Source organism: Epinephelus fuscoguttatus, linkage group LG17 (genome assembly GCF_011397635.1).
Source record: "Epinephelus fuscoguttatus linkage group LG17, E.fuscoguttatus.final_Chr_v1".
Classification (NCBI taxonomy): domain Eukaryota; kingdom Metazoa; phylum Chordata; class Actinopteri; order Perciformes; family Serranidae; genus Epinephelus; species Epinephelus fuscoguttatus.
This window is the reverse complement of record NC_064768.1, coordinates 21,080,466-21,104,714: the sequence shown is the minus strand read 5'-3', so window position 1 is coordinate 21,104,714 and position 24,249 is coordinate 21,080,466. Positions and strand designations below refer to the sequence as shown.

At 40.6% G+C, this 24,249-nt stretch overlaps 1 protein-coding gene across 1 annotated transcript in view; it reads left to right on the top strand.

Annotated features, from left to right (window-relative positions):
* Positions 1-8,786, top strand: part of zgc:63863 (uncharacterized protein LOC393372 homolog) — a 37,244-nt gene extending 28,458 nt beyond the window's left edge. Inside the window, exon 10 of the mRNA XM_049602269.1 lies at positions 8,666-8,786. Within this exon, the coding sequence (XP_049458226.1) occupies positions 8,666-8,760 (95 nt within the window). The 3' untranslated portion in view covers positions 8,761-8,786. The remainder of the gene's footprint in view (positions 1-8,665) is intronic.
* The last annotated feature ends 15,463 nt before the right edge of the window (positions 8,787-24,249 follow it).

The window sequence follows — 24,249 nt, the reverse complement described above, 5'->3', positions numbered from 1 at the left end:
ATCCATTGTTAATATACAAATATTGTTTGTAGATGATCCCATTAAGGTCACTTCTTATTCCTGATAAATGCTCCACTTTGGCTGAGTGAGAGTGTTGTACCTTCATCTCTCAGATCAGCATTGCAGAGAGCAGCAGTGCACTGATACACTTTAACATTTTGACCACATCACATTTAATTTACAGTGAAGCTGCATCAATCACAACGGCTTATGAGGCTGGATTTGCTCGTGTGGAGGCACAGCCAGACACTCCCATGCATACCACACACAAACTCTTTGTCTGCAGCCCTTTTCTCCCGCTCCATCCCTCCCTCCCACTCAGCCCTTCACTCTGTCATGGATCAGAGAACATGTCCCAAAGTGCTTTACAGGCAACACACGTGCAGCATGTCCCTGCATGCTGATGTGACTTTACAGCTTCACAGCAACCTTGTACAGTAGATGTGTGCGTGAACATCCAGCAGTGACTACATAGACTGTGTGAATGTTCACCGTGCACGCTCTGACACTGTGTGTGAATATTTCAAATGGAGCAACCTCCCATGTTACCTTGAACACTGGTGGGAATGAGATGTATGACCCAATGCTTCCAGATTTAGATGCTGACTGGTGGGTAGAAAAAGGATGTTGAGAGAGTGAAATGATACATAAATCTTTTTAGAGAACATGAAGTAATGGCTGAGCCATCATAGACGACTGGAAATGTTGTTTATCACAAAATGTGCCTTATTTTTGTAGTTTTGGCTTTTAAGAAAACTAGAGCAGCAATGATTAGTCATTAAATAGATCATTCAATTGGCAGAACATGAATTGGCAACTATTTTGATCATCTATTAATCTGCTTTCTTAATTAATATGCTTTCTTTGGTCTTACATTATGGCCAATTTTGTATTTTAAGGTTTGAAAATGTTGGTTGGACAAAACAAGACAGTTGATGACATTGGTTTAGGCCCTAGGTTATTGAAACAGGCTTTTCTCACAGTTTTCTAATATTTTGTACACCAAACGATTAACCGAGAGAATAATTTACAGATTAAAGGGTAACTTTTGATGTTCTTGAACTTTTTGGTTTTCAACCTAGACCCTATTTTCCCATATTTTGTGTTTCCACCAAGGCAGCAGTGAATGTAACCACTCAGAACGTTTGGCACCATCAATTAATGTCCTCAAAAAGTGCTTGTTTTTGCCACTGACATGCTCAGATTATCATTCTAAGTGTCTGACAACATTACAGAAAGGATCTCTACTATGATAGACCTTTTGTTAAAGAGGAAAATCTTTTTGTTTTAAGCAGAAACAACTTTGAAATCACCATTGCTAAACCCAGCAGACTCCATTTAAATCTAAGATGATTTTAGCCTGTATAGAGCCAGCACATTTTCACATCTAACTGAGTGAATTAAAAGTTTATTTCAACCAAACCAGAGTTGGGGATTGTTGGCACAGTGGAAAGACGAACTTAGGCAGTTTTTGTGAGTTTTATTTTGTTTCTGTTGACTTTAAATGAAGTGTGTTTTATGGTGATAAAATGACTGTTTATTTAAATGAAGTCTGGTGGGTTTGGCGATAGTGATTTCTTGGTTGTTTCTAGTTAAACAAAAAGGTTCCTTCTTTTTAACAAAAAGGTTTACCTCAACAGTGATCCTTTTCATAGTGTTGCCAGACAAATAGAAAAACAATCTGAGCCTGTCAGTGGAAAAAACAAGCACTTTAAGTGGATGTAAATTCATGATGCCAAATGCCCCCAGTAGTTACATTGCAGCTTGTTTTGTCGTTGCCATCTGCAGCCCTCTAGCTTAATACTGGACCATTTTTTTTTGGAAAGTGATGTTCTCATTAGTCACTTAGACACAAAAAAAGGAAAATAGGGTCCGGTTGAAAAATACCGAAGCCATCCTTTAATTGGTAACAAATACAATTGTTGTTGCAGCCCTATTAATAACATTGTACTCACCAATGAACTTTCTGAGATCTGGGTGTCACTGATTCAACCTTTTCTCTTTTTAAGTTTTTAAAGTTGAATGTGCCATATTTCTTTCACCTTGTAACAAAGCACAGAAAGTACCATATTACTGTGAATGTCTGATAACCCCGGGGCCTCATTAGCCTAAACCCGGCCTGGTCCATACAGCTCTATTAATACCTAATACTCATTGCTCTGAATGTGTGTTTGGTGGGTGTCTTTGTGGACACATGGGACTGACCTCCTGTGCCTTTCACACATGACCTCTCATCCTCTTAGTCCCGTGGCTCCCAATGGTCCCAACCTCTGCTGACCTCACCTCTGTTCCCATGGACACCAGAGGAATGAGGAAGAGCCCCATTGAGTCTTGTGTCACACTGAGCAGGCTGAGGTAGTTTGACTTTAAGGTTTTAACAGCCTTTACATTCTCTTTTAGACATCCTGTTAGGACAGTTGGAAAGTGGTGTCAGGAGCCTTTCAGAAAGTCTGATAATGGAGCTCCACGTCTCCTATTTTTTAACTTACCAGTTATTCACACTTTTCACAGCAGTTGGAAGAGCACATATTTTCTCCACATTTGTTTTTGTAGCCGGTGATGACCAGTTTCTCACCCCCACTCTTAAAGGTAGCCGGAGGCAAGTAGCTACTCACACGGGGGGTATTTAAGTTTGATTGTGAGCTCAGTATTTAAAAAAATAGGGCCAATGAATACGAATGATGACAAACAGCAAAGGATTCAGTGTTTCTTCATCAAAGTTGTATTCCTGGCAGTGTGGAGAAGGATGTGAACAGCACTTAGACCTTTATGTTCGGTTGTTGACGTTCTGGGACACCGTGTCAAGTTCTGCTTGTCACATGCATTGTCTTCTTTCAAGATACACTTCCGTTTTCACAGGAAATTAACATTTACATACAACCTCTTTCAAAATAAACACACTATATCAATACAACACCGCAAATTGATGGTTTTTTTACCTTCTGCATTCTTGGGTTTAGGCAACAAAAACACGTGGTTAGGTTTCGGAAACAGGATTCGCGAATCTTTAGGGATGACGTGGTTTGTTGGACCCATCCACCACCACTCCCACCCACCCCACTTGGACATTCCCTGCCCTAACTTTCGTTCTCGTCCTGCTGCGTTTCCCTCTGACGCCACCGGGCACTGATAAACTATAACGGCAACCAGACGCGTATCATGCAGAGGTTAAAGGATGCCTTTTTTCATTGGTTTCTGATGCCACAAGTCACTGCCCAAGCACCAGATTTCGACGAATTTGAAGTGAGACCGGGCCCAATAACATTATGGAAAGGATCCCCACAGAAACAGATCTTGCTGTTAAAGAGTAGGATCCTTTTCGTTAAACCAGACACAGCTCCTAAATCATTATGTCCAAACCTACCAGACCCCATTTAAATAAACAGTAATTTTAACATACTGAAGTCCTCAGAAAAAATAAATAAAACTCCTTAAAGCCATCTTGGTTTGTCTTTCCACTTCCAACAATCATCAACTCTGGTTTGGTTGAAATCCACCTTTAAACCACCCAGTTAGATGTGAAACTATGCTGGCTCTATACACATTGCAATTAATGTTTATTTAAACTGAGTCTGGTGGATTTGCAGTTGGTGTTTTTGGGACATTTTCTGGATTTTATTCTTTAACTAAAAGGTCTTATCTCTGTAGGGATCCTTTCCATTATGTTGTCAGACACTTAGAATAATGGTCTGAGCCTGTCAGTGGCAAAAACAAGCAATTTTACTGGATGCCCAAGTGGTTACACTGCAGCTTGCTTCACCACTGGCTGCACCAACAAAAGTTAACATCTAGTATTACTCACCAAAATGTATTGTGTGGATCCTTGAGGTTTTACAAAAGTGTTTATGAAAAACTCGGTATTTTAAATCCAGCATTGTCTACATCCGTGTTTACTAACTTGCAGTCTTCTTCTTCTTTTGCTTTGCTGGCACATTGTTGCATATCTCAGTGTGTTACCACCACTTACTGATCAGTAGAATAGTGTTACACCAATGCTAGGAGTGTGTATCACTCACCCACGCATGCATGCATGTGCATCCTTGTGTGGGTGTAAGACAGACTGTATATTAGGTCATTGGTGCAAGAGATGAACAAAATGGGGACCAACAATGAGGTTGACGAGATGTTGTCCAATATTCAGAGAGAGTATTTTTTTTTTACCTTTAGGCTAAAAAGATTTATGTAGATTTATTTAAGGATGAAATAATGTATATTTGCCACAGCGCAATTCAATAAGCTAAACATGGCAGCTTCGATGGCAGGGTTTGGAACATCTATGATCCTATTTACACTAACAGAAAAGGCTGGTAATCTGTATTTTTGTACATTTAGTCCATATCGTGATAAAACTTTAACAACAGGTCACAAATGTACAGCTTTAGTTTTAATGAAAGGGGCAGTAATTTCCTAAAGCATCTGGTAACTGTAGTTTTCAGCAGACAAGTAAGTAGTGGATTTGTTGGGGCCTATTGTCAGCTGTGGATTTTGTGCTCTAGTGAGTATTTACAGCAGCAGATGTTGGATTGAGTCAAAATAAACTGCAGTTGTGTGTTCATGTTAATAAAGGAAGATGTCAGCCCGTGGAACGGTGTGGCTCACTGATGTGTTTTGATAGTTTTTGGACAAAAATGGAGCTCTAGAGGCAGATATATCAGGCTTTGGATACACAAACAATAAGTGTTTGTAGAATCAATCATTGTTGGCTGTGTTTTGAGATTTGTTGAGAGTATTGCCTTATTGTTTAACAGCCACTGTGGTTGTATTCCATCTCTGTGCTACTTTAATGTACGACAGTGAACATCCTATAAAGCTTTACAACAGATTCCTCTGTGAAATATTCACATGATCCTCGCTAATGTGTTGAAAAAATAATACTTTTAGTCACTCTTTACGGTATTTCCCAACTTGATGGTTTGTTGTATGAAAAACTTATTTTCCGACTGGTTTCATGTGGTTTCACAGCAGCTGATCTTTGCTGACTGATTTCACAGTTTGTCATTTGGTTAAAAGTTTCTTCCCTTTTCTGCGCTGACTAATTTAAGATGTGTCATAACTAAGTCCTGATGTCTTGTTAATCTTTCAAACTAGCTCTCAGTGGTTTGGACCCGCTCAGCCTTCATCCATTTTATCAACCTCGCATAATCTAATTTACTCACACACACACGCTCTGCAGAAAGGCTAACAAGAGATGGCGAGTAAATTTTATGCTCGAATTGGATCTGTCTGTGTCAAGCGAGTGCACGCCGCTAAGAAGCACATCCTCGGAGGCTGTGACACAAGTTTTATGGCGGTAACGGATCAATCTGTCTTAAGTCACAGGGATCTATCTCATGTCCTTCATTTGAAAATGCCTGGCAGAAAAAAATGTGTAGAGCTGGCAAATGTCAACAAGCGTTCAGTGTGTGTCTGCGTGGGTGTTTGTGGGTGTACTTCTACCACAGTGAGGACCAACAGGGTGACTGAGTGTGCGTCTTTCTTCTGTGTGTGTGTGCGTGTGTGTGCATACGAGTGTGGGTGTGCTGTGAGAAATATGAATTTGTTGGTAAATGTCAAGAAGTTGGCAGTCTAATGGCTGAGCTGACAGATGATCCATAAAGCTATAAAGTGATTGGTTTGGAGATTCTCATTCATTCTAATGCAACTGTCATAGTGGAGCAGTGTGTGTGTGTGTAGTTTGTGTAAAATAGAGTGTATAGAGTGAAGTAGTGCAGTGGTGTAGTTGCAATTTAATTACTTCTAGAATGGATTTGCTTGTTGCACGTTTGTTTGTCACTTTCTTGTTTCAGCTCTTCACACTAACTTCTTTTCAGCACGAGGATCACTGAAAAGATTTAGGGAGTGTGTTTGCAAATATCTGCAGAGATACAGCTTGTTCTGTTATGCACTTTATCATTAAAGAGGTATTTCACTGCTGGAAAGATGGTATTTTCATGAGACTGGGCTGTCTGCAGTAGAGAGACAAAAATACTTTTGAAATTGGTGCTGCATAACCAGAAAACACAGAGAAAAAAGGCTGTAGCATTCGCCTTTGCTTAATGCCTGGTTCACACTACACGATATCAGCCCGATCATAGCCTGATGCGGCGCCATACGGTGTCTGCATGGATCGTGAAAGTCAATGAGTATCGTACACAATAATCCATTGTTTTGTCTTGTGTAATGTGTCATCATAGACGACAACCAACGCAATGCCTGGGACACCTCACAACCTTCCAACAGAAAGTCTAGCATGTTTGATTTTCATTTTGTCATTCATGACTTCTCCCGTCACAGCCCTCACTTTGACCAGTAGGAACACCGAGCGATCTGCTGCCGTAGACACCTGTACGACAACAACACCCCAGCCTTTATGATATTTCCTCTAGTGACATTACCACACATAGTAAAAAGGGAAAAATGATGGCATGACACAGCAGAGGCATTTTATCAACACGCTGAGTACTGCCATTAGCATCAAGCAAGCAAACAATGTTATTTCTTCATAATGGAGACAGACATAAAGTAAAAACAATTTAAAAAATAGTGGCAGGGTTTTTACTTACCACAACTGCAGAGGGTACCGGCTTCATTTGAATCAGAGTACATTATAAACAGGCTGTTATTTATTATTCCCTCTGTATTTTTATATTTTTACTTTTTATCCCATTTGCTTTGATAAAGTTAATGCATCGTGCCATCATTTCAAACTCAACACTTCCTGTTTCTGTATAAAATTAAAAGCCCCTTATAACTTCAGTTGAGAGAATCCCTTCATTTTCTAAATAGGCTTTTATTGTGAAACATTTTTGGAAGGTGCAGGCTCATAGAATTGGTCCAAATCCTCTAGCTATATTTTTCAGGCTTGGTTTACCTACCAGTTACATAAAAACATTTTATCACTGAACTCCTGTCATATCTGTTTACGCAGATAGTTTTGCTTTTATTTGCCCAGGTTTAAAGATATGAGTCTGAGATTTCACAACATCTATAAAAAAAAAACTCCAGCAACAAAATGTCTTTCCAGAAACCTAATGTTTACTAACTACTGTCTACAGAAGAAAATACCCTATAAATCTGTTGACAGTTTGTTTTGTGGATTACCCAGAAACACAGGTGTTTATGGATTTTTTTAAAATGTCTCTTTAACATGCTGTGAGCACAACAAGCAAAACTCCACTTACCTAATTATATTGGCATGGTGGCAGAAATCTGAGAGGTGGATATCTCAAAACTTGAGCGAGTAAAACCCAAACTATCTGCATGGGGAGATACCAGGAGAGGTAAGTGATGTAACATTAGTGTAACTACACACAAAGCCTCCACATTTGTCTCTATGCATTATATTAAAGGTCCACTGTGTAGGGTTTAAAGGCATCTGTTGTCAGAAATGGTATATGATATTACTAACTATATTTTTATTAGTTTATCATCACCTGAAAATAAGAACTGTTGTGTTTTCGTTACCTCAGAGCTGGTTATATCCACATATTGAGTGGAGTCCGCCATGATGTTTCTACAGTTGCCAAGAACGGACAAACCAAACACTGGCTCTAGATGAGACCATTTGTGTTTTCGCATTGACCACCATAGTTCTCCCACACACTTGGCACACAGGAGAAATTTTAGTTCTGCAATCTCACTGCTAGATGTTTTTAAATCTTACACACTGGACCTTTAATACACATCCTATAGACTATTATTAGACTATTATAGACTAGACTACTATTGTTATAGTATTTTTTATATATTGTTCTGTAAATTGTTTTATTCTTTATGTACGCTTCTTGACCTTTGCAGTACTTGCTTTAATTTTATTTTCTCTTACTTTATTTATTGTTATCCACCAAACATCAAGACAAATCCTTGTGTGTGACACCAACTGAGCAGTAAACCTATTTCTGATTCTGAGACTGCACTGACCGCATAAATAGAGTCACCACTGGGCTCCACTCCAAAAAACTTGTGTTGTCCTTAAACTTAAGTTGCAGCTGTTTGCTGAGTCTAGAGAGTGCGCACTGTCTACTTCATAATCATATTTTTGGAAATGAAACCATGAAGGGAAGACAAAACAGCAGGTGTAAAGTGACACTAGTGCTGCAGCCTAAAACTTACATGTAGGCGGCTCCGCGGTGGTGACTGTTGACTGAAGCACCCTTGGCTTTCAGCGACTCTCTGAACGATTTAGCCTCTTTTTAAGGACAGCCCTGCTTAGTTAACATGGAAATAGCCCTAGAAAAGGTGAACAAATTACACCCCTGCTGCCAACATGGAGACGAGAGCTGTGATCTACTTCCTAAACTTTTAAAATGAGGTCCACGCTCCATTAGACATCAAATGGCTGACCACGGTGGAGCACTTCAGGACGCAGGACTCATAATCGCTAAATATTCATCCATCCAAAGAGGCGGAGAGAGGAGACGTGTCAAGGCTCAGAGCTGAAAGTTATTCACTGCTCCAGATCCTGAACAAGCAAAGGGCTGTAGTCCTTTATAAAGCCTTCAGGTGCTTCCAGTTTCAAGACTTTAACTCCTTTACAATCCACATTCAGCTACACCACAAAACAAATAATGTGTTTTGTGAGAGAGTAGCTCCAAATCTAATCTCTTGGTTCAGTAGTTATGCTACACTGGCCATGTAGCTGCATTACACTATGACGCTTCAGGCCTCGTCCTTTATTCTTGTTCAGGGCAGAACAGAGGCACTGCTGCAAGGACCGATTTACAGCTCCAGATGTTGGTGTCAGCTCTGTCAACAAAACAGACAAGAGACGGCGCAGGATAAAAGGACATTAAACCACCTCGAGACAGGCCTCGGTAAGATCTATCAGAATTGGTCTTTTTACTAGCAGCAGGCTGGTCACCAAGAGGAGGAAAAAATGCAAATCATTCCTTCTTCCCGAGCAAGAAGTCACTGTTGTTATTGTACTAACAGGATTGTGTTTGTGTGTGTGTGTGAGTGTATGTGTGAGATCCAAAGCCATAAGCCCATATCCATGACCACAGATTATGTTATAAATAAGTGTGCCTGAGCGTGTGCAAGTCGATGTTTGATTACGCTGTCACAACTTTGGACGTGACATTACGTTTCAATCTCATTCCTCCGCAGATCTGCTCCAAGCCGGAATTGACTATCAGCTTAAGTTGCCTTCCACCATATATTTAAATGTTTCTGTTTACGGCAGTTTGGGAAATGAAAACTGACAAAATATCCTCATGCTGGAGGACAGAAACTCAAGAACACACACACACGGTAATTCCCTCTCTCCTTCCACCCACTATAAAGAGGGGTAGATCTACAGTATCTGGCTGTCTTTATAGTTTATATTGTCGTGCCTTCTCTTTTTCATCTATAGACTGTCAAAATAAGCAGATACACACAAACATCTACCATTAATCCCCATAAAAATGTATTAAAGGAACAGTTCAACATTCTGACAAATATGCGTATATTCTTTGTTTCTGAGTGTTAGATGCAAAGTCTTTATGTTCAGTCTTTGTGCTGAGATAAACTAACCACACAGAGACATGAGATTGATCTCAACTCAACCTGGTCTCATTCCCAGCTCATCAAATACTGACACTTGGACAGTGGATGCATGATATCAGACAGAACTGTCAACTTGTTATACTTTGTTTCCATCTGCAGTCTGACGTTGCATCCACTCTCACCGATTTCTGTAGGGGAGGGGATTCGATTTTCCCACTACAGACCCATGTATTCACTTGAATCTAAAGATATTTTAAGTCATTACTGATGTGTAGTCATGCCAACATACCTGGTTGGTCAAGGTTTTAAGAGCGGAGAGAAGCAAAGTAAAACAAATTATTATGTCGGGCGAAAATGAGACGACATGTTGATTTAAAACAGCCTCAATAGCAGCATCTATCCTGTCTTAAGCACTTGCCATTGTTGTTATTACTCCTCATTGATTTTGGCCCTCCACTTGACAACAGCTTGACAGTGGCATTAGTCCTGCCCATGGCACGGACTTGCTAATAATTGGTTGTTTTTTATTTTAACAAAGAAACCAGATGAATCGGTCAGCTCCAAGGAGTGGGTGAATTCAAAGGGCCGGACCCAAGCAAGGTCAGGGCCGTCAGCTGCAGATGCCAGCGCAGCAAAGCACCCTTTAGTGGCTGTATGAGACACACCAGGCGACAGTATTTTTTGACACTCCCAGCAACTGCCATATTGTAAAGAGCGAGAGAGTCCACCTAGAAAGGACGTGGGGAGGTAGATGGGTCAAACAACTCTGGACTTTCACTCTGAGACTGCTGTTTGTTTACCCTGTGAAACCAAAAAAGTTTTTTAGCACACTTCAGCAGGATTTATACTCATGCGGTAGACCCTACACCGTAGCCTATGCATGTTGCCTACGCACGATGCCTACACCATCGGGAGGATTTATGCTTATGTGGTGGTGTGTCTGTGTCACTCTGCAGTTACACCTCCAAAACACTAGTTGGCAACAGGGTTTCTGTGAAGTGCCGTAAAGTTTAGTTGATTCAAAACACAAACACTTCTCTTTATCTGGACACATTTTCCCCATCAATACAACATGCTAATGTTATTAGTACAAGCCTATGGCATTTTACATTGCATAAATTAGCCTAGCGGCAGGCGATCTTTTCCTCTTCTCATGTAAAACCAGGGACACAGCAACATTTAACAAAAATAACTTTACAAAATTCAACTCTATTACGACTCTCAAAGTTCACTGACAAAACAACTGTCTTATATTAAACACGTTTTCCAAACAAATACAACATGCTAACATTAGTAGCCACAAGCCTATGGCATTTTAAATTGTATAAATTAACCTAGCAATGAGCGAAGACTTTCTCTGCTCGTATGAAGCCAGGATAAATCCCGAAGTATAAATCCCTGAAGGATAAATTACACACAAGACTTAAAATGCTATTTTTGTGGAGGCTTTATTGTCTTCACAATTTATTGTTTCTTATCTGTGAAGTAAAAGTAAATAAAAGATTTGTTTCCACTGAGGGAAATGGTTTCAGCTTACAAAAATAGACAGGAGGTCTGCGTCTCCGCGACATGTAGTTACAGCACTGGGGAGGTGCACCATGAGGCTCCATGTCAACGCTGTAGCTACTGTTTCCCAAAATATTGCTTTAAAACAGTATTTCATCTATTTGATGGTATATATAGTAGAAAAACAAAGGGGGTCATCTATTGTTTTATTACCAAAATAACACTTAAAAAAGGAAGACATTTGCTATGACAGCAGATTATTTAATAATAATGCTTTACAGGTTTATTATTTCAGAATAAACAAAGGGATCAGAGTTACATCCAAACAAGGTTTCTGTGCATTAGCAAAACTCTACCTCATATTTTCACTTTTGAAAATATTATGATCATTTTCAAATGCCACGGAAGGATTTCTTTTGATGTCTTTTCTCAATTATACATATTCACTCTCCCACTCACTCACACCTCCTCTCCATCATTCCCTTTCATCTGTATCTCAGCTTTTCCTCTCTGACCCACCACTCATCCCTCCATCACCACCACATAACGCTGAGTAAATCAGCAGCCATTTAGTCCAGCCTGTTCGCTGATTCCAGCATGCTGGTTTACCAGGTAAACATAAAGATCATAGTGGACTGATGTGGCATTCTGAAAGGAACCAGATCCTATTACATGTGACCTCCGCTCCTCTCCCACTTCCCCTGCCGGCTGCCTCACATTCGACATTCATTCACCTGATACCATCGACCCTTACAGAGGGCCCAGGATTCGTTTGGTGTTAGTTTAGTCCAAAGAATCAGCAAACAGCACTGAGAGATCAATTCACTCTGAGTGTAATGACTATTGATTCTGTAGGCGCGGAGAGACAGAGGGAGTTGAATGTATTTAGATAGAATAATGCTTTGCTCTCTCACGCTATGTTGAGCTTCTTCGCTGCTGTTGGGTGAACTGGCAGAGGGCTGGATGTGCATCTCAAGTACACACACACACACACGCACACAGGTTAAGCCTGATTTATGATCCTGCGTTAAATCAACGACGTTGCGACGTCGTAGGGTACATGGCTACGCAGAAGGCTCGCCATAGCCCCCGGCGTAGCCTGACGTGCACCTCCCCAAAAATGTAACTACACGTCGAGGCGACGCAGACCCAGCACAGACCGAGAGGGCTGTGATTGGTTTGCTTGGTAGCAACGCATTTCTGGTTCCGTATTTCCAGATTGCGCCATCCCCGCCATCTTTAAACATCTTCTGTTGCGATGTAGATGTTGCAGTATGAAGGCCCATTTATGCTCAATGTTCAATACGGATACGGACAGAGCCGTCTGTCCGTGCTCTGCGTTCATTTCTCTGTGACCGGAAAAGCCGGGAGCTAAACAAAGAACCAACTAGAGACGACGATAACCATTCAGGAAAGGAACGCAGCCTCCTACCGCTCTGGCGGTGAATTGCACCGCGACAAAATGGAGTGACGGAGAAGTTTGAAGGGTTCACGACGGCGTCACGGCAACGACGTAGGTACGTCATAGGTACACCGCAGGACCATAAATCAGGCTTTACACGTACATGCATGTGAGTCAGTCTACAAAGACCAAAAACTTCCTTTGCACTTCGAGAGGCACATACAACATGCAACTGGTGTGCAGGTATAAAAATGGACCTTACTGCTTTAGACACACTGTACACATTCATCTGTTTTATTCACATTTGCGTGTAAATGAAGTGCATACATTTAAATAAAAAGGCAATAACTTTGAAAAAGAACCAGGCTTAATACAAGCTTGTGTGCTTTGCAGAAACCTACCATTAGCCTAATTTTCTATACATTTCTATTTGATTAGCCTAAAATGTTACATAAGGCAGGTGGGCAATTTTTTTAGGTGAGTGCTGCTGCTTTCATCTGTTGGTTGGCAGCGAGGCCACTGGAGACCACACTTTTATTTTTTCTTCCAGGAGGGTGAAAGTAACTTAAAGCTAAGCTCATCATAACTGTATGTGTAAGTTAATTGCTGTTGTTAGCTTTATGTAGCAAATTATGTTTCATGCAAAGTAGATGTCAGTAAACGTTCATGATGATACGGGGTGGGTCCGTTATGCTAATGTAACTACCAAGGGTCAGAGCTTTTATTGTGCTCATTTTTAGTATCTGACATGTGACATCACAACCGATCTATAGGTGTATAGCTGCTGGCAGTGGAGGTTGTTTTAATGTAGCATTGCAGGACTGCACCTGTAACTGTCCATAAAGTTTTGAGCAAAACTATCGGAGCTAATGTCATCTGTCTGTTGCCAAAAACTGTTGTGCATTCTCACTACACGTTTGTTTCTCTTCTTTGCCTCACTGAGTGTGGTTGCTGGGTCCTCATGTAACACTTTAAAACTGAAACAAGGTCAGAGTAGAGGTATCAATGACCATTTAAAAAAAAAATTGTACTTCAAAACACTAGCTTCAGGTGCTTTCAGTGAGTTTGGACTTTATATTACTTTTTGTCTTTATATAAGTTCATCTTCTGTAATTAAATTAAGTTAAATGACCCTTAAAGAAAAATCAGACAGGAAGAAATGAACAACTGTGAGTTGTTAGGAGTCACAACTAGTCATGTATTTCATGTGGGATGGTCAAATACTCTCAGACTTACACATCACATAAGGTAAATATCAGAGTGTGGCACCGCTAGAAGGAAAAAGCAAACTCTACATGTGATGCTGCCTGTTGGTTGTTGAATGTCCTTTGGCACCTGCCAGCCCTGACCTTGACTGATTTTACTGATAGTATAAAATTTACCTGGGATTTCCCAAATTTGACCAGTTGATCGCACACCACTGAGTCGTGATTTTAAAGGTGAGTCAGTCTTTTTCTGCTGCTGTGCTTCCATCACTCCTCTTCTCTGTATATTTCCTCTGATGTGTCATCACAGCCAAGAAATCCCTCATGTATTAAACGGTTGAAAGACCTTTCAGCTTCACAAGCTGTCTCCTTTCCCTCCGTGTCTCTTCTCTTTACCTTTTCCTCTGTACCTGGATCTTCCTTTTCCTGCTCTTTTATTTTTCTCACGAGTCTCTTACATTTTCTTAAAAACCTCTCTCTCCATTTGTCTCTCCCCAGGAGCGAAATCTGCCGACTCACCTGGTCTCAAAATTGAGTGTGTGCGCGCGTGTATATGTGTTTGTGTGTGTGGCCCTGACAAGCTTTGTTGGGTCATGAATCTTTTACCCTTACCAGTCAGCACAAATCCCCCCCTCTGACAGACACACAAACATGCATGCACACACACACACCTGGCAAGACAAACAGCTCCTGGCGGTGTGTTTCGCTTTGGTGATCCACTATATGTTAACTTTGTTAGAGAGGCTCGTAAAAAGACAAATAGAGAATGAGGCAGCTGGGGAGGTAAAATATCAAGACAGAGATGGGAAGAGAGGGTGAAAAATTAAACAGAAAATGCTGAGGAGAGAGAGAAATCTTGTGAGCTGAAGGAGAGACGAGGAGGAAGGAATGAGGGGAGGAGGAGGAGGAGAGCTGGACAGGAGAGAAAGGTGTGAGCTTATCTCACTGGCCAGGCTTCAGCGAGGTCACTCTGCAGACTGACTGAGGAAGGAGGATGTAGAGAGGAAGGAGGTGTAGTTACTCCACAGGATGACTCAGAGGAGAGAGTGAGCGAGAGTTTAAAAAATGCCAAAAATTCTAATACTTGTATCTACATAGGGGTGGACTGACTGTGGTAAACATCTCGTGAAAAAGGACTGAAGTGCAAACTCTGTTACCAAGGTTGAATGCTAATTTGCTGCTAAAGCTTTAGGTTGCTTTTTAAAGTTTTTAAATCAACATGAGACAACAAACTCCTCAAGTGGCTCATCCTACTGATGTATGGTACTGAAAGACTGCAAAATATGTCAGGCAGAATGCTCTTTTATAAATTACATTTATAAACTGCTAATACCTAAATCGTGTTTTCTGCCAACATGATGAGGAAATGTTTTCAGTATACATCTTCATGAGGTCGCATACTGAATCTATATTTGATTTGTTTTCCGACAGTATCTGCTCATACTAACTAACTCAGAACAAGAATTATTTTATTGATTCTCAGGGGGAAATTGGGTCACGTCACTGTTGCTCTTATACTGTATATAAGCATACAAACAACATACATATGTGTGTCAAATATGAATGCAAAAATGGTATAAATAAGAATATTAGTTACATTTACAGTATAAACGCAGTATTAAAGCTGGGGTATGACATTTTATGGAAAAGGCAAAACAAACCAACAAAAAACTGCATAACTGGAAAATACACACTCCCCCAGCAGCTCCCCTCTCTCTGTCATAAGCCCCTCCCACTAGATGACCATGGGCATTTGCACACGGTGCTTACAGTGACCCAGTGTTTCCCATACATTGATTTATTACGACATCTAAGGTAGCCTGGGTGCGTTGGTTGTTGACGTTCTCGGACACCGTGTCAAGTTCTTTTTTTCAAGGTACACTTCGGTTTACACAGAAAATTTAACATTTACAGTCTCTTTCAAAATAAATCCACTACATTGGTACAATACGGGCAACAAAAACATGTGGTTAAGTTTAGGAAAAAAGAACAAGGTTTGGCCTTAGAATCTTACTGGACGTGAACACCACTCTCTCGGGTGAAAGTCTGTGTTTGTTGGACCCATCCACCACCCCTCCCACCTTAACTTTCGTCCTTGTCCCACCGTGTGTCCCCCTGACACCGCCTGGTGCCGTTAAACTATAACGGCAACTGGCCACGTATCATGGCCACGTTAAAGGACGCCTTTTTTTGTTGGTTTCTGACGCCACAAGTCACTGCCCAAGCACCAGATTTCGACTACTTTGGAGTGAGATCATGCTCACCTGAAGTGATGTGGTCGTGCATTTGCATTTCTAAAACAGCAAATAGAAATGCCCTCTCTCTGACATAACCTGTGATTGGCCAAAGTCACCTTTCACATTTTCTGAAGCCTGAAAACAGAGCCAAAAGGAGCAGAAGTCTAATGTTCTCTCAGTCCACTTGCATCACAACATGCTCAAAGTTTATTAGGAATTTCCTGCCCAGTGACACCAAATTAAATCTGCCTACCCCAGTTTTAATGCCAGAGAGTTGCACAGTTGAATTATTGCACAAATTATTGTACAGTTAAATCAGTAAAGCATGATTGTTTTTATGGTTATGTTTAGGAACTCACAGCACTTTGGTGAAGGTAAGGAAGAGATTGAAGCAGGAGACAGTTTCTGTGGGAGAGTTGACGGCTGCAAGAATCACGATAACATATTGAGTGTAAACAGACATAAACAGTCGTCATGTGGTTGATGAATACCGGCATAAACTAATTAACTTTTCTAGAGGTGTTTGTAATGGTAATGTATTTCCTTCAAAGTTTTTACATTATGCTGTCTACCGCCTGAAAGCTGCCTCACCTGAAAGTTCAGTTGTCTCCCAAAACTTATGAATGATACTGATGAACTTTTCCATAAAAACTCTCTGGAGAAAACAAAGTTATTTTAATTGAGCACCTCCACCTCTTGTTGAGCCAAAAAATCCATGTGAAATAAAGGCAGAATTCAACCTGCCTCGTCCACTTCCACAGCAGTCAGTGATTTCCTGTTTCCCCACAGACTTTGAACAAAAGCCACAGAGCTCTGTGTGTTAGTGGAGTGAATAATGAACAAGTGAGATAGGGATGAGATAGTGATGCTATGTGCTGTCCCCGGTTGAAGTAATTACTGTACAAAAATGCTGTCACATATGGTTGTTCTCACGTTACAGCGATGACAGATCCATGAAAACTGCAAGCTGTTGCTGCACTGTATTGTTGTTTATTTAGGCAAAAATGTTGGTGGAGAAATTGTTATATCTGCAGGTTCTGCAACAGATTCCTCCCTGTAATTGGTGAACGCTGGTAAAAAATCTCAAATCCAGATAGAGGTCTTTGTTCTTTCTTTCAGAAGGACTGACACAAACCTGATGTTTGCTGATGATTTAGTAGAAAGGAAAAATGTTTTGACCATTAAGATCACTGTAACTGTGCTGGAGATATCTCCACGTTATGTCACATCATCACTTTTATGCAAAATAACACAGCTTGAGAAGAAATGGACCAACAAATGCAAACTTCTCTTGCTAGAAGCTGTGTCTCATCTGTAGTTAAGATGCTCAGTGGTGGAATTTTTTTGTGTCCAGTCTGGTGCCATTAATAATCATTTTAATGCATAATTCTTCTTGTGCCAAAGATCTTTACAGTGCATGTAGATTTGTTGGCAGATTTTCAAACAGCGTATGACAAAATATTTTATCCAACAGTCAATAACATCAAACTAGTTTGTCAATTTTTAACCAACCGACAATATAAATTTCTTATAGGAACACTATAGGTCACTAAACATACATAACACACTGGGAGACGTGTTGAGGGAAGAATTTCTACGAGACTGAGAGGTCTCTGGGATGTTTCAGGTCATTTAATAAAATTGATGTAAAAACTTTTTTTAATGGCTCCTCTTAATGGTCACAAACTGCCAAGTGTATCAGCTGAAGTGTGTCGCCATAGGTCGGCCAGTCTGGGGACAACTGGTAGACCTTAAAGCTGCAACACTCAATACTTAAATAATACTTAATACTTACAATTGGTTCAAATGACAGGATAATGCAAAAGGTGTTGCTGATGAGGTTGAACCCACTGATAATTATCTTCTAACTCAGTTCCCCTCCACTTTATGTTACCTGCCCAATACCAAACAGCAGACAGACAAAGTTAGCGACGAGCGGGTGGACTTGTTTTTATGATTTTATTGAAAATTTGTAGAACATCTTTGGCAAAAATCACATTCAATACAGCCAAAGCCAACAGTAGTATATAAAATACTAGCTGGTGGACATAGTGGATAGTTAAAGAGCCTGATATTATTATTTTTAGTTGGTGGAGACCAAAACAGAGCTAAAAGAGAGACTTGACTCAGCTCAATATTTTTCACCAGGTCCTTGTTTCTATTTTGTTTTCTGCTGCAGATAGTACCCGCCCAGCATTGGCGGGATTCTTAACTGATTGCCACAGTGATCGCTGTGACATCATCTTCAATGCGGCACATTCTCAGAATCGTTATGTCAGCAACTATCAGAGGAACATCTACACTTCCTCAGTTGTACAGTGTAGTGTGTGTATTGTACCATGTAGTTTTGGAAACCACCGTTTTTAAAAATCTGGGTTGCATAAATTAAAAAATTGCAGTCACTGTTGATGTTAGCCGCGCTAGCATTTCTGTATAAAAATGGCAGGTTTGTCCAGGCAGTCTTGTGTCACGCAAGTGACTTTTTTTTAGGTCCTGTTTATACAAAAAGAATGTCAACTGAAAACGGTAAACTTAAGTTGTGTTTTGGCTGATCGTTTACGCCATAGCGGCGTTTTGGGTGGCTGAAAACGCAAAAAAAAAAAAAAAAAAGGGTTCCAGAGTGTAATTTTCAATTTTTTCTGTCATGTAAACTTGCAATATTCAGTTCCTCTGAAAACGGAGACTTTTGCACATGCGTATTACGGTTCCAGTCACTTGGCATGCACGAGAAAGTCGACCATCACAACAACAATGGCGAACTCAACTCAATTTATCAACGTTTTTCCAGCAAAGTGTAGATTTACTGTAGCAAATCCACCTCGTCGTCCGTCCAGACAGAAGTTTGTGCGGTTGCCATTTTGTCACATCGCCAACTACTGGCCTGGCATGTATACTACAGCGTTTTTGGTCATTTTTGCGGATCCGTGTGCATGGCCATTGTTATCAAAACATTGTCATCTGAATGCAGAACTTTTTTTCAAAACGAAAATGAGAACAATTGCATTTTCAGCAGATTGTTTTCGTGTTAACATGGCCTTAGGGAAAATTATCTCTGACCAATTAGTGTTCTGCAGTGTTTTAACTTAACCCTCTAGTATCTGCTCAGCTCATCTGGAACCTCAACTTAGATGGTACCAAAAAAGTAACAGGTATTATCTGCAACTTTTGCCAATGGAAAACAAAAAGAGGGAGTCCAGTTGAGTGGAGCCGTGTTGTTCTATCTGCTGTATTTGGTAAGGGAACCTGTTTGCTAACAAGCTCTCTGTAACTCTATAAGGTGATAATATGTCAGCATTGTTTACAGCTTGTTTCCCTCAAATAGCCGAAAAATCAGTTAATGACGTTTTAAGGCACAAAAGAGTAGATTCAAGAAGTTGTACATGACTTACGCTTCAGAAAATAGATACTGTAGTTTGAAAATACATCTCTAATTTCCATGTTTCTATCACAATGATTTGCACATTTGTTAGTCCTCTGTGGGACCTCCAATTTAGGGCACAGGTGTGTGAATATTTTCTTTAAAGGTAAATACCAACATGCAAGTTTTGCTGCAGTAATATGTTTTATATTTAGGTGTCTCAGCAGCACATGCGGCTGATGCTAGTTAATTCACATTATTCATATGTTGTGGATTCAACTCTTTCTTTGTGATCTTTGCTGTGTGTCATCTCCTCCCCGCCTTCTCTCATCTCTCCTGTCACTGTGCGCTGTCAAACACTGAGGAAATACCACAAACAATAACAACTCCCCTCCCACTCTCCCGCCAGATAAAGCTGAGAAAGATTAGAAACATCCAAATGATCCTAATGCCTAATAGTTTGCCTCTGAAGAAGAAAAAATGGCAAAAAGACACTCTGACAGCTTCACATGGGGGAGTCCTGAGTAAACAAACGCTGATCCAGAAAGCGCTGATCCAGCCTTTCCTGGGCTCCCTCGATGCAGTCGCTCCCCTCCTCTCTTCATCTGTTCATTAAGGTCAACCTGATTTTTTTTTTGGTGAGTGTGGGGAGCGATGGTGAGGAAGAGGAGGACGATGAGATGTAAGAGGATTTGGAGCTAATTAGGGGAGTAGGAGGCAAGAGGAGAAACAGATGAGAGAGGGAGAAAGAGAAAAGGAAGGATGAGGGGGGTAAAATAGGGGAAAAGGGAGAGAGATAGTCACCGAAAAAAAAAGAGTGGGCAGGTGAATTTGCTCAGTTAGCTCCCTGGTGTTTAATATCACTCTCCCACTCTTTCTCTCCCCCATCTTTGCTATCGTTTTCACCCTTACTTCCTCCTCCCCATCCATTTATCCTCCTCTCCATCTCTCTTTAATATCCCCTCTTTCTTCCCACTTCCTTCTCCCCCTCCATCCCTCTGCTCCTCTTCCTTTCCCTCTCTGTTTCCCTCAGTCGACTGATTTTCTCTGTTTCACACCTCTGCTATCAGAGGGGACTGGCCAGATGGATGCAGGTGTGTGTGTGTGTGTGTGTGTGAGGGAGAGAGAGAGAGGCAGGAAGAAGGCAGTGCTGCAGAGGCAGAAGAGCATGACTAATCCTCGGGACACACACACACACACACACACACGCAGATTAACACACACAGACACACACTGAAGTTGGCACTTGCATAAACACCATTTTCCCGGCGTTGTGCTGACCTGCCAGTGTACTTAGCTCATGCCCAGGTAATTTTTCATTCAAATTGACCAGGTGCATAAAGATGGCAGCCTCTTGAAAAGGCAGTTTTCAGTCCTTCCTGCCCACCCCCACCACGCAATTCCAGCATTTTGTCCGAACGTGCAAAGCAAACGTGAACACTGGCGCTTTGACGTATTCCAGTTTTTTGAGTTTCAATGAAATCCTAAAGATCAGAGCAGTTAGCCTCATTCCCAGTGTGTCATTTTATCGTACCTTTGCTGACACAATAGATATTGTGTCAGGAATAACTTCTGGGTTGTAGTGGAAGAATTAAAGGGTGAGTAAAACCTTAGTCATCTCTGCTATACTGCATTGTGGGTGCAGTCAGTAAAGCTATGCGAGGTATACGCAACCTACCTCCCAACCTACATACAGTACAAAGCTTCAGACTGGCTGATTCTCATCCGCACCTCTTTATACAAGGCTGCAAACTGGTCAGTGTATGCTCTCCAACTTTAAGAGGCGAGTTATCAGTGAGTACGGTACATCCCTAAAAATCCACAATGAAAAATTATAGAAAATAACATATAATATGGACACTATTCACTTTCAGTATTTACCTCTGCAAGTGTGTCATCGTTATGTAACTGCAGATTTTGGAGTGGATTGTCCTGCTTATGTACTTTATAGCCTCTGGCTTTTCTTTATTTTTTATCTTTTAATTTTGGGGGACTTTATAGAAGGAAGTTCGAGTGTCTTTAGCTTCTGCACTGTGACGTATTTCCCAGTAAATTGAAATACTTGATCAGTGAACAGTTACAAGAGGGATTTCATATTTGATTAGAGGGCTCAGAGATTAGCACGATGCGGCGCTACAGAGGACTGTTGGCTCCACCCACACCTCCCTTACTGTTAGATCAGGAGAAGGACAAGAGGGGAGATGAATGAATGAAGCAAAGTTTTTGCTCACTGATATCCAAACACACATCTCTTCCTGTCTCTCTCCATATTGTGCTGTTAGCTACTACAACCCACAAACTGTGAAGTGTGTTTTCACATGACTGATGTGGCCAGCTAGTCGCCCAAAGTCTCATTTGATTGGATTGGATGAACTTTTGTAAACGCCCTTGAGTGCAGGATGAGTCATCAAACATTCGAAACCATTTTATCTGGTTGAACTGAAAGAGAAAAGACAGGGATTTTGAGGTGTGCTGGCACTTTATCTGTCATTTTTTAAGACCCTGTTTCCTCTACACTCCACTAACTGGTTTGAAGTGCGGTACTGTAGTCTAGGCGCTGCTGGGAAAAGGCGATGTCATGTACTTCCGTGCACCAATCAGGAGTTAGGAACATTTGACCCAATCTCTCTTAATGCTGAGTGATTTGTTTGCTTAAGTTGTCAGAGGTCTGTCAGCTTAAAATTTAATTGTTTATTCAGTTAATGATTCGAGATGACTTTATTTGCTCCTGGGGAAATTTGTCTTGGACACGAAGGCTGCAACATAAAAATACATAGTGCATAAACAGACGTAAATTGCAGACATAAACTGAATTCAAATATGTTCAAACACAGCCCCTCATTTCACACCCTCCTTATGTCCTGAGTTTAGAAGATTTACTGATAGAGAGATGAAAGAGTCTTTATAACTATTCAGGTATCTTCTCCTGTATTTAATTGGAACCCTGCAGCGTCCACCTAAAGGGAGCAATTCGTACTTCGAATACAGGACATGGAGGGGGTCTGCAATAATTTTCCTATAGCCTGTTTAACTCTTTTCAAAGAGCATGTGGAGGAAGGTGGCTCCTTCACTCCCATCACTTGCATTGCTGGGATTTAACTTAACTGATAAACGATGATGCATATTTAATACAAAATTCTTTTAGATTTCAGATTGCATTTTCAGGGGCTTTTTATATATATACACTTCTCTACATTACAACATCAACAGGTTAGTCTTTTATCTACTATGTGTACTGACATGGAACAATAATAAAGATGCGACTATTTGTCAGAGCTGTGCAGTTATATAAATATAATAAGCATCCTCTGGCCAATCAGAGTCTGCATTCACTAAGGCTGTGGCATAGTATGGATACTGAGTTTGTATGGACAGTAGGGGTGTAACAGTACACAAAAATCACGGTTCGGTATGTACCTCGGTACACAAGTCACGGTTCGGTTTTTCTCGGTACAGTAATGAAAAAATAGACAACTATTAAATATCTTTTACTTATTGGTAACCTTATTAAAACATACCACCACAGCAGTTAACTCTTTTACACAATTTTTGAATGAAACAAATATATATAAAATCCTGCTTTTTCACATTGTTTGAATGAAAATAGAAATATAAAAGTGAAAAATAAAATCCTGCTGTTTTTTTAACACATTTTTTGAATGAAAAATATAAATTTCTGCTTCAACAGTTTTACTCAATTAAAATAAAAAGTATAGTGCAGCTGGTCAGCTTTAAAGCCTGCTCAGATTCAGTTTTACTAGGAACTTACTTAGCTTTCCCACTTTGTTAAAGTGCAGTAAACAAAACATGCTTAGATCTAAAGTGCAGCTTAAACAATTTTACTCAACTCCAATGGCGTTGATTATTTCTTTAGCGCGATGGTCAGGGAAACGCTCTCTCTTTTTAAACGACGACAATATCGTAGTTTGCACCAGATTGCTTTTTCTAGTCGTGCCGGTTAACGTTCAAACTCGGGTGGTGTCGCTTTAGATGTGTTAGCATGTTAGACGTGTTTCCAAGTACATACCCGACCGCTGTTCTGCAGTGTCGGCACACTGCTTTTGTCTTGTCAACTTGTTTATTTCCATTTTCGTATTTTACCCTGAAACCAAAGTGTCCCCAAACGGAGGACTTACGGTTTGCGGGTGGGTCTTCAGGTTCGTCAGGCTCACTTACCATGTTGTCAAAATGCAAGAATGTGCTGCACAAAGTGAAAGCGGAGATTTACGGGACTCGGTCCGTCACTCAATTATGTCTGTCGGGGAACTAGATATTTTAAATGGTTCGGCTCGCAAAAACGGAATTAAAATAAAACAAAATAAAATAAAATAATATCCTGCCCCCAATAATTCGGTACAGGGTTGTGCAGAACCGAAAGTTGCGTACCGAACAGTTCGACACAAATACATGTACTGCTACGGCCCTAATGGACAGAATTTTTCACATTGAAATGAGGATCAGAGCTCCAGGCATATCCCAAAGTTCTGACTGTGACATTTGAACATGTGGCTGCAAATATACCAGCATTTATGTAACACTAGATGAGCATTCAGTGCACGTTTTATCAACTTTAATGCCATTTTGTCGGCAGTGTGGGAGGTAAACTGCTCCATTATCTGATTATTTACAGGAGTTTAGTTTACTTCTGTCACTCAGGTTAGCTCACTTCATCTCGGTTCAGTTCTGTTGGGCTTGGCTCAGCTTGGTTCAGTGTCGTTCTGTTCATCAGTGTGAATCAGTGTTGTTGATGTTGCTAAACTCATCTAGTTGTGAAGTGTAGCAGAATCAATTACACGGCTAGATGCTCCCAATTAGACTAGGCTGATCAATGTCAGCCAAGATCACTGCATAATCTCTCTCTCACACACACACACACACACACACACACACACACACACACACACTGCATAGATGATTTGATAATTAAATCAATCTGAACAACTAGAGCTTCACTAATGAAGCAATGATCTCAGATGAAATTCATCTGAGATCATTGAGGGAAAGAAAGACTGTGTGTATGAGTATGTGTGTGTATGTTTGTCAAACACGTGTGTGTGAGAGATTTTATTTAGCATT